Source organism: Oryx dammah, unplaced genomic scaffold, assembly GCF_014754425.2.
Source record: "Oryx dammah isolate SB20612 unplaced genomic scaffold, SCBI_Odam_1.1 HiC_scaffold_10, whole genome shotgun sequence".
NCBI lineage: Eukaryota > Metazoa > Chordata > Mammalia > Artiodactyla > Bovidae > Oryx > Oryx dammah.
In genome coordinates this window covers 22,455,248-22,466,525 of record NW_024070194.1, presented here as the reverse complement: position 1 = coordinate 22,466,525, position 11,278 = coordinate 22,455,248, and the positions used below count along the sequence as shown (strand labels likewise).

The following is an 11,278-nucleotide window of genomic DNA, read 5'->3' as shown; positions in this document are numbered from 1 at the left end:
AAATAAATTACAAGGTCTTTAATAGATTCCTGTATGATCTGACATACTATAGCTCTGCCTGCCTTATTATTCTAGCTTACTCACTCACTCTTGTACTCCAGGCACACTTGACTTTTTGCTCTTCTTAAAACACCCAGTACCTTCCTTCCTTAGAGTCTTTGCTCTTGATGTTCTCTCTGCCTGGAAGATTCTGATTCATGTGGCTCACTTCCCCAGTGCAGGTAGTTTTGTTCTTTATGTTTCTTCCTCTGAGAGCCCTCCCCTGGATAACCTGTTCAAAGCAGACACACACACACTGTATATCATATTATTCTCTATCCCTAACTCTGCTTTATTTTTCTTTATAGTACTTGTCACCATCTTGCATTATATGTTTGTTGTCTCTCTCCCTAAACAGAGTGGCAGAACATTGCTCTCTTCTCCTCTTAAACACTGTGCCTGGTAAACAAATCCATATTCAGCTGATCAATATACCAGTCCTCCCCACAGAATCTGAGAGAAGAGATCATGCTGACTCAGTTTACAGCATTTGGACACTAGGAGCCACCACTTCTCCCAGACTGTCCAACTATTTCTAGATGGTTTCAATCATCAGAGATCTTTCCAGTTAGTTTAAACCTGCTGCTGCTGCTGCTGCTCCCCCACAGTTTCCACCCAAGACTTTGAGTTCTGCCCTCTAGGCTTGCACAGAACATGCCTTTTCAGAAGATAACAACTATAACTCTCTTCAACCCATTACTGCTTTTCAGGTTGAACAGATATCTTCTTCCTTTGTTACTTAGGCATTGATCCTCTGGGATATAGGAAGAACATACGCTCTGCAGACAGGTAAACTGGATCTAAATCCATAGCTCAATCTAAGCACTGTGTGAAAAAGTGAAGAGTGAAAGTGTTAGTTGCTCAGTCATATCTGACCTTTGCAACCCTATAGGCTGTAGCCCACCAGGCTCCTTTGTCCATGGAATACTCCAGGCAAGAATACTGGGGTGGGTAGCCATTCCCTTCTCCAGAGTATCTTTTCCATCCAGGGATTGAACTGAGGTCTCCCATATTACAGGCAGATTCCTTACCATCTGAGCCACCACAGAAGCTCCCTGAACAAACTCCATCTACTTATTAGGGATTCTGTGAGTATTCTAACAGGTCATGGATATAAAGTTCTTTTCATAGTCATAGACAATAAGAGTTCAGTGGATGACTTTGTGCTCACTGCTTTCCTGGAGAACATGCCATTTGGATATAAAGGGGAAACAGACTTCCTGAGCCCCATCAGGCTGCTCCTAATACCTGCCAACTTCACAAAGACTATATTAGAAGAACACTAGATCCATCAAAAGTTGTAAAATAACCATAAGGCACACCAAGGACTCAAAAAAGAAAATCCAGTGGACTCACAGGCAGACTTCCTGACAGAGCCTCCTTCCATACCTTCTTTGTTGGTCTCTACTCAGGGCCAGAGTCCAAGAAAGGCCCAGAAGCAGCTAATGTCAAGGATTTGGAGTAGGAAATAAGGAGAAAAATGCAGAATTATGAAGACCTGGACCATGAGTGGATTATGAGAGCCCTCAGTTTTTTCTTTCTTGCCCATAGTGTACCCTAGGAAATTCTCTTCCACTTAATGGATCTGCATTTTCTTAGCTGAGAAATGCCAATTTTAAGATCTATCAGTGTGCGTGTATGCTCAGTTGCTTCAGCTGTGTCTGACTCTTTGCAACTCAACATATGGATTGTCGCCTGCCAGGCTCCCCTGTCCATGGGATTCTTCAAGCAAGAATACTGGAGTGGGTTGCCATTCCCTTTTCCAGGGGATCTTCCTGATCCAGGGATCGAACCTGGGTCTCCTGTATTGCAGGTGAATTCTTTACCGCTGAGCCACCAGGGCAGCTCTAAGATCTTTCAGGCTACAAGTGAATACCATAATGAATTTATCCATTCACTGTTTTCAACAAATGATCACTGCACAGTCTGGACATACAGAAATCACAGCCAGTCCCTACTTTCAGGGGTCTCACTGTCTGTTAAAACTTGCCAGTGCTGTCCAATAAAGATGAATTAGAAAAATACGAAGTGCCAACTGATTCCACTTCCTCAGGGGAAAAAAAGGAAGCAGAGAGGCTGTGAGAATATAAGGGAGGAGGCTCAACTACTCAAGTAAAGGAGTGGGAAAGGCTTCTTGGAAAGCAGGTCCATTGTCTCCACAATGCCATAGTCTTTTGTAGGACTTATATGTCCTCTGCTAATGCCTTCTACCTTCCCAGATGGCGTCTAAAGAAGGACTCTGAATGCTGGATGATCAACTGGCACTGCTGACTTATGGGCTCCTGTCCGGGTAGTGGAACATGCTGTCCTTGTCTGATTTATTGTCCATGACTTAGCTGTACCTAAGTCAATAAAACACAGAGTGAAAATTTACTTTCCTTAGCACATTCAGTATGCTGCTGGATCATTCCTCATCCCTCTCAGGATATGTTAAAATCCTGTTCCTGGCTGTAGCTGTCCTTGTAGTCCTGGATCCGGCTTCCCCAGGTAACCAGACCATGAAAAGGAGGGAAAAGGGAGTAAGAATGGTCCAATTCATAGAAGCCTGTGTAGGAGTGAGGACAGGGATGGCTCAGATCCGGTGAAAAGCCATATAATAAATATGCCCTATGGCATCAGGCCCCATCACTTCACGGGAAATAGATGGGGAAACAGTGGAAACAGTGTCAGACTTTATTTGTTTGGGCTCCAAGATCACTGCAGATGGTGACTGCAGCCATGAAATTAAAAGACACTTACTCCTTGGAAGAAAAGTTATGACCAACCTAGATAGCATATTCAAAAGCAGAGACATTACTTTGCTGACTAAGGTCCATCTAGTCAAGGCTATGATTTTTCCAGTAGTCATGTATGGATGTGAGAGTTGGACTGTGAAGAAGGCTGAGCGCTGAAGAATTGATGCTTTTGAACTGTGGTGTTAGAGAAGACTCTTGAGAATGCCTTGGACTGCAAGGAGATCCAACCAGTCCATTCTGAAGATCAATCCTGGGATTTCTTTGGAAGGAATGATGCTAAAGGTGAAGCTCCAGTACTTTGGCCACCTCATGCGAAGAGTTGACTCATTGGCAAAGACTCTGATGCTGGGAGGGATTGGGGGCAGGAGGAGAAGGGGACGACAGAGGATGAGATGGCTGGATGGCATCACTGACTCGATGGACGTGAATCTGAGCGAACTCTGGGAGTTGGTGCTGGACAGGGAGGCCTGGCGTGCTGCAATTCATGGGGTCGCAAAGAGTCGGACACGACTGAGCAACTGAACTGAACTGAACTGATGATAAGGACAATCTATCACCTCAGCTATGATGGTTCTTCTCATTAGGGAACCTGGCAAATATCAATAGAGGCCAATGTTTCTTGAATGAAGTCCCTTCCATATGCAAAAGCAACCCCCAAATCCCTAATGTCCTTAATATCCTTATCCCAAATGTCAATAGGTTCTTATCTTTGGTATCTATCACTTTTATACCACCTCTTGCAGTAACCAGTCTTTTTCCTTTGTCTCTCGACTGTTGTTTGGCTTTGAATGCTCATTTGAATCAATCAGAAGAGGCGTCTTACTCTTGTCTTAGTGTGTATAGTGTAAATTTTGTAGGTCGATGTTGGATGTCTACAGATTTGTAAAATAAGCTCAAGGTGTGGAGCTTAGACTAGGACAGAAGATCCTGGATTCTGGATTGAATATGGCCAAAGCACTCTAATAGTAGTACAACAGACTTTATGGTCAAGTGGTGAATGATTTTTTAACAAAAAATGTTTTCTACTTGGGATTCCAAGGGATTCTAAAGTTTATGATTTTAATTTCATGATTTCTTTTTGGTCATTGCTATTGGAAGTTGCATCCTATCTTGAATCAGCTTTTCAAACTGAAAGTGTTTGTCAACCACTGAGTTATTGTAGAAGCAAAAGAGGATAATCATGGGCTAACTCTAAAGCAGAGATATTACTTTGCCGACTAAGGTCCATCTAGTCAAGACTATGGTTTTTCCTGTGGTCATGTATGGATGTGAGAGTTGGACTGTGAAGAAGGCTGAGCACCGAAGAATTGATGCTTTTGAACTGTGGTGCTGGAGAAGACTCTTGAGAGTCCCTTGGACTGCAAGGAGATCCAACCAGTCCATTCTCAAGGAGATCAGCCCTGGGATTTCTTTGGAAGGAATGATGCTAAAGCTGAAACTCCAGTACTTTGGCCACCTCATGAGAAGAGTTGACTCATTGGAAAAGACTCTGATGCTGGGAGGGATTGGGGGCAGGAGGAGAAGGGGACAACAGAGGATGAGATGGCTGGATGGCATCACTGACTAGATGAACGTGAGTCTGAGTGAACTCTGGGAGTTGGTGATGGACAGGGAGGCCTGGCATGCTGTGATTCATGGGGTTGCAAAGAGTTGGACACGACTGAGTGACTGAACTGAACTGAACCCTAAGTTAATATTTCTCCCAGCAATCTTGATTCCAGCTTGTGCTTCATCCAGCCTATCATTTCACATGAATGTACTCGTCATATAAGGACTTCCCTGGTGGCGCAGATGGTTAAGCATCTGTCTACAATGTGGGAGACCCAGGTTTGATCCCTGTGTTGGGAAGATCCCTTGAAGAAGGAAGTGGCAATCTACTCCAGTACTATTGCCTGGAAAATCCCATGGACAGAGGAACCTGGTAGGCTACAGTCCATGGGGTCACAAGGAGTCGGACACGACTGAGCAACTTCACTTCACTTCACTTCACTCTGCATATAAGTTAAATAAGCAGGATGACAATATACAGCTTTGATCTACTCCTTTCCTGATTTGGAACCTATCTGTTGTTCCATGTCCAGTCCTAATGTTGCTTCTTGACCTGCATACAGATTTCTCAAGAGGCAGGTCAGATGGTCTGGTATTCCCATCTCTTTAAGAATTTTCCACAGTTTGTTGTGACCCACACTGTCAAAGGCTTTGGCATAGCTGATAAAGTAGAAGTAGATGTTCTCTGGAACTCTCTTGCTTTTTCAATGATCCAACGGATATTGGCAAGTTGATCTCTGGTTCCTCTGCCTTTTCTAAATTCAGCTTGAATACCTGGAAGTTCATGGTTCACTTACTGTTGAAGCCTGGCTTGGAGAATTTTGAGCAATTACTTTGCTAGCATGTGAGATGAGTGCAATTGTGCAGTAGTTTGAACAGTCTTTGGCATTGCCTTTCTTTGGAATTGGAATGAAAACTGACCTTTTCCAGTCCTGTGGCCACTGCTGAGTTTTCCAAATTTTCTGGCATATTGAGTGCAGCTTTTGGACTGTGGTGTTGGAGAAGACTCTTAAGAGTCCCTTGGATGGGAAGGAGATCCAACCAGTCAATCCTTAAGGAAATCAGTTCTGAATGTTCATCGGAAGGACTGATGCTGAAGCTGTAACTCCAATACTTTGGCCACCTGATGCAAAGAACTGACTCATTTGTAAAGACCCTAATGCTGGGAAAGATTGAAGGCAGGAGAAGGGGATGAGAGAAGATGAGGTGGTTGGATGTCATCACCAACTCAATGGACATAAGTTTGAGTAAGCTCTGGGTGTTGGTGATGGACAGGGAAGCCTGGCATGCTGCAGCCCATGGGGTAGCAAAGAGTCGGACACGACTGAGCAACTGAACAGAACTGAACTGAACTGAACCCTGAGTTGGCTTCTGCCTGCTTAAACTCTGGTGAGGGCAATTAGAATAGATGAGGGAGTACAGTCATACTGATCCTAATTTTTTTCCAGTCCAAATGTTCTAGTGAGAAAGAAATAATTCAGAGTTATCTCTTAATAGAGGAGTCTGGGAGAAAAAAAAAGAGGTAATCATAATTTGAAACAAGATACTATGATCTCTCAACTGAACTTAATGTGCTGAGGAAGCTGAGTCTATACTCTGGTTCTATTGACCTATGTAAAGCTCAGAAGATCTGCTTTCTGATTATCCACATAAACTGGTTGTTCAGTGTTCAATGTACTGCTCTAGACATCATCTAAGACATGAACCCAAAAGTGTCTGGCACATGATAGGTGCTCAACAAAATCACTGTTGAGTGAATAATGAATGGAGAGAAGAAGAAGAAGAAAAAAGGTTAATTGAAGGCACAGTTTCATTCCTTGACAAATACCTAGATTTGGGAAAAATGAGGAACTAGTGTTGATGATACTGAAAAATGACAGAGATAGAAATATCCTATGCATAAAAATAAAGTCCAATAAAAGCTTGATAGTCCCAAAGATGCCATTACATTTCAATAGTTCATTGTAACCATTATTGCTACAATTACCAATGTGTAATCATATACCAATTAGTATAACAGTCTTTACTTTTTCATGTATGTGCTTATTCATCTCTTTGTTTATTTTGATAGATGGATGGACCAGAAAGTGTGGTTATGGAACTGGCAATTGCAGGAAAAGTTGCAAAGAAAGTGAGAAGAAGAAAGAAAAATGTGGGTTAAGAAAGCTTTGCTGCATCCCTATAAAGCGTAAATCATTAAAACTTGTCATAAAAGAAGAGACAACATATAGAGTTATGGCAAGTACCACTAAGTATGAATTTATGACTTGTGACAAGCGGATTTTGGCAGCATTTTAATGAGTCAGTAAGATGGGTATCCAGGTCACCTACATGGTCCTTAGGTCCTTAGTATCTAAGGAGACTGGGTCCTTACATGATCCATTAAAAAATATATGCTCATTCTAGCTATCATTTGTTTCTGTCTCTCTAGTCCTCTATAGCCTAACATTCCCTAGGCTGTCACAGGAAATCAGTTCTCATGGTAAACCAATTTTATAGAATCTGAATCTTGAATTCCTAAGCCTCTGAGCAGGTGCTATAGGTCTCTGAATGGGGAAGTGTTCCAGGTCAAGGCAAATTTCACCTTGATCACACATCCTTATCTAATGTCTCATCCTGGACTGTTGAGATAGGCCAGAAGTCTTCTGCCTCTTTGTGAAAGTGAAAGTGTAAGTGTTAGTCGTTCAGTCATGTCTGACTGTTTGCGACCCCACGGACCGTAGTTGGCCAGTCTCCTCTGTCTATGGAATTCTCCAGGAAAGAATATTGGAGTGGGTAGACATTCCCTTCTCCAGGGGATCTTCCCGACCCAGAGATCAAATCCAGGTATCCTGCACTGCAGGCAGATTCTTTACTCTCTGAGCCACCAGGGAAGCCCTTTGCCGCCTTAGCTCGAAGTTTAGCCTGAGGCTCTATCTCATTGTCTCTTTCTTGGAACTTGTCCCTTCCTCTAACCCCCTAATTACATTTGGCTGTCAAAAGACTGGAATGCCCTCTGCACAAGAGACCACTACTCAGGCCCCAACCAAGTGGAAGGGGAAAATAGTAAAAAAGCAAGCAAACAAACAAAAAACAAAGAAAAAGAAAACTAATTAAACAACACCAACCAAAATTCCTTAAAGTTTACTGAGAACAACAGTGTGCAAGAACTTGTCCTAGACACTTTACTGTATAACCTCAATTTGCCCTAACAATAGCTCCATGAAGTAAGAAGTAGTATTGTGTCCTTTGGCCAGAAGAGGAAACTAAGTCACAGAGAGTTTAAGTGACTTGCTCCAAGTGGCACAAAAAAGCAGTTTAGTAGCAAGACTTTGAACCCATGATACCTGAACTCAGACATTATGCTTCCTCAAGATGGAAAAAATCTTTGCTGCAGTAAGAAAAGCTTCCCTTTACTCTTTCCACCCAGAATCTACTTCATTAATATAGAAGATGTCATGAAAGGAAGAGCTTTGTGAACCTCCTTGTGGTTAAAGGGGCTTCCCTGATGGCTTAGTTGGTAAAGAATCCGCCTGCAATGCAGGACACCCCAGTTTGATTACTGGGTCAGGAAGATCCGCTGGAGAAGGGATAGGATACCCACGCCAGTATTCTTGGGCTTCCCTTGTGGCTCAGCTAGAAAAGGATCTGCCTGCAATGCAGGAGACCTGGGTTCAATCCCTGGGTTGGGAAGATCCCCTCAAGAAGGGAAAGGCTACCCACTCCAGTATTCTGTCCTGGAGAATTCCACGGACTGTATAGTCCATGGAGTCCCAAAGAGTTGGACATGACGGAGAAGCTTTCACTTCACTCACTTCGTGGTTAAAATGTGCAACAAACCCAACCCTAAATGGTATGTGAACCTACATGCTTAGTTGCTCAGTCGTGTCCAACTCTTTGCAACCCCATGGACTGTAGACCACTAGGCTCCTCTGTCCATGGGACTGTCCAGGCAAAAATACTGGAATGAATTGCCATTTCCTCCTTCAGGGGATCTTCCCAACCCAGAGATTGAACCAGAGTCTCCTGCATTGGCAGGCGGGTTCTTTACCACTGAGCCACCTGGGAAACCCCAAAATGGTATATCCAGATACAAATAGAAATAATTTCCAGTTGCAGTAAATGAGGAAGTTGTCCCTATGTAGTAGGCAGTCTTAGTTTAGAGGCCAATGCCAGTCAGTTCTAGAGCTGAAAATTATCCCTGGCCTCTGTTGACATGAATTATCTGGAGAATGCAGTCTGAAGACAAGGTCCATTAATCAACAAATAATGGCAGCTTCTAATCCTTCAGCTCGTTTCTCAGAGTACTTTCACTTCAATTCTCTCATTTTCTCCCACTCTAATAGTATAACACTGATGTCTCAAACCTTAAAGGATGTGCTTGTGATATCTGGGGAGTGGCTTAGAGACTGGATCTCAGATTACTCAGGCACAATGATTCCAATAAACACCAATTCTAACCCAGGTTACACCAGTGGTTGCAGATAATACAAGCTACCTGTTCTTGAACTTAGAGTTTTTATTCATTTTTTTGACAAGAGAAATTATGCCCACAAGTAGACCTAGGAGTCTTAGAGAGTTACATTAAACACGACTCCATATCCACAGTCGCAAAGAAATGAAAAGGTTGTGGGGAAATGCAAGTGTGTTAAGTCACCTTACTCCTCACTTTGTTCATCACCCAAATGGAATTATTTGATTATATCTTCCCAACCCAGGAATTGAACCCAGGTCTCCTGGTGGCTCAGCTGGTAAAGAATCTGCCTGCAATCCAAGAGACTTGAGTTTGACACCTGGGTTGGAAAGATCCCCTGGGGAAGGGAAGGGCAATCCACTCCAGTAGTCTTGCTTGGAGAATCCCATGGACAATGGAGCCTGGTGGGCGACAGTTCATAGGGTCACAAAGAGTGGGACATGACTGAGTGACTAATACTTTCACTATCTTTCAAACTTTATATGCCTTTCAACTCTTAAAGCCTTCTTCACTCTTTAAATTATGATGAAAATCCATTCTTTACCGCTGACTTCAAAAGAGGCAGCTTAGAGAGCAAAGACATAAAGCATGAAAAGAGACCAAGAAAGAGAAAAGTGCTCTCAACATACTAAAATACATCCTAGATATCTCCTTCTTCCTCACCGCTCCCCACCCCTACTCATCATGTCAGCCACGAAGACCTTCCAAGTGTTCCTCCATAGTGCCTATTCTCTACCCCTGCCACTGCTATTCTAATTCAGCTGTCATTTTTCCTTGACCATTGTCATGGGCCAAATCCTGTCCCCTCATACTTCATATGTTGAAGTCCTAATCCCCAGTACCTCAGAATGGGTACTGGGAGATGAGATAAACAGGAAATTTAAAGAGCTAATTAAGTTAAAATTAGATCCTTAGGCCAAGTCCTGGGCCTTCCCTCATAGCTCAGTTGGTAAAGAATCTGCCTGCAGTGCAGGAGACCTGGGTTTGACTCCTAGGTAGAGAAGATCCCTGGAGAAGGAAATGGCAACCCACTCCAGTATTCTTGCCTGGAGAATCCCATGGACAAAGGAACCTGCCAGCTACATAGCCTTGGGGTCACAAGAGTGGGACACTACTTAGTAACTAAACCACCGCAGGCCGAGTCTTAATCCAAATGAATGGCATTTTATAAGAAGAGGAGATTAGGAAACAGACACACCAGAGAAGGAAAACCATGAAAAAATACAGAGAGGAGATTCAGTTCAGTTCAGCCGCTCAGTTGTGTCCGACTCTTTGTGACCCCATGGACTGCAGCATGCCAGGCTTCCCTGTCCTTCACCATCTCCCAGAGCTTGCTCAAGCTCATGTCCATCAAGTCAGTGATGCCATCCAACACTCTCATCCTCTGTCGTCCCCTTCTCCTCCAGCCTTCAATCTTTCCAAGCATCAGGGTCTTTTCCAATGAGTCAGTTCTTCACATCAGGTGGCCAAAGTATTGGAGTTTCATCTTCAGCATCAGTCGTTCCAATGAGAGGAGATGACATCTACAAATCAAGGAGAGAGACTTCAGAAAAAGCGATCCCACTGATACCTTTAACTCAGACTTTTAGCTTCCAGAATTGTGAGAAGATAAATTTTTTGTTGCTTAAACCACACAGTCTGTGGTCTTTTGTTATGGCACCCCTAGCAGATTAATGAACACATGCTATAACATTTACATCCTATTGACCTCTTTGTCTCCCACTATGCCTTTGACTCACTCCAATCTTTCCATACAGTTGCCAGGCAATCATTTCTTAAAAAAAAAAAAAAAATGAATTTGGCTATGCCAGGTCTTAGGTGCAGCATATGGGCTCTAACCGGGAATCAAACCTGAGCATGGTGTCTTAGCCACTGGACCACCAGGGAAGCCCCAGGAAATCATTTCTAAAACCCAAATCTGACATTTTTGTTTTTCCTCCCAAACTGTCAAAAGCTGTACAGTGATTGCAAGAATCAATTCTAAACATCCTTTATGATAATCTCCTGCTCACTTTGGTAGTTTCCCTTTCAATTCCTCCCATGGACCTCATGAGCAACTTGTGTTCTTGGAAATTAATCTGTTCCTTGCCCTTTTCATAGATGTCCCCTTGTGCTGAGAAGGTTCTTTTTGCAAACCAGACATGCTTCTCTAAGCAACACAGAAACAGTTCTTCTACCCTCTCTAAGCCATATATATTCATTCCTTTTTTCCCTTAAGAGGAATTTTGTTATTTATTTACTTTTTTATGAGTAAAAATTACATATATTTAAGATAAATATATCAATATATTTAACATATATTTCAGTTCAGAAGATATATCAAATCATGATGATGTGATATATATTTACATAATCAAGTTAATTAACACATCCACCACCTCATTTTTTTATTGAAGTGTAGTTGATTTACAGTGTTGTGTTAGCTTCTGGTATATAGCAAAGTGATTCAGTTATACATTGTATACATTCTTTTTCATAATCTCTTACATTATAGTTTATTACA

General features: G+C 42.6%; 1 protein-coding gene across 1 annotated transcript; it reads left to right on the top strand.

The window, feature by feature from the left end:
* Positions 1–2,432: 2,432 nt before the first annotated feature.
* DEFB115 (defensin beta 115) lies at positions 2,433–6,639 on the top strand. The gene is made up of 2 exons (XM_040247618.1): positions 2,433–2,526; positions 6,394–6,639. The coding sequence occupies exons 1-2, from the start codon at positions 2,433–2,435 to the stop codon at positions 6,618–6,620; spliced, it is 321 nt and encodes a 106-aa protein (XP_040103552.1). The 3' UTR covers positions 6,621–6,639.
* The last annotated feature ends 4,639 nt before the right edge of the window (positions 6,640–11,278 follow it).

Bases quoted from the DNA above. Each gene is read 5' to 3' on its own strand.
- DEFB115 (XM_040247618.1), top strand. From the start codon at position 2,433: ATGCTGCTGGATCATTCCTCATCCCTCTCAGGATATGTTAAAATCCTG. The intron at 2,527-6,393 runs GTAACCAGACCA...TTATTTTGATAG, and splicing joins CCTGGATCCGGCTTCCCCAG to ATGGATGGACCAGAAAGTGT.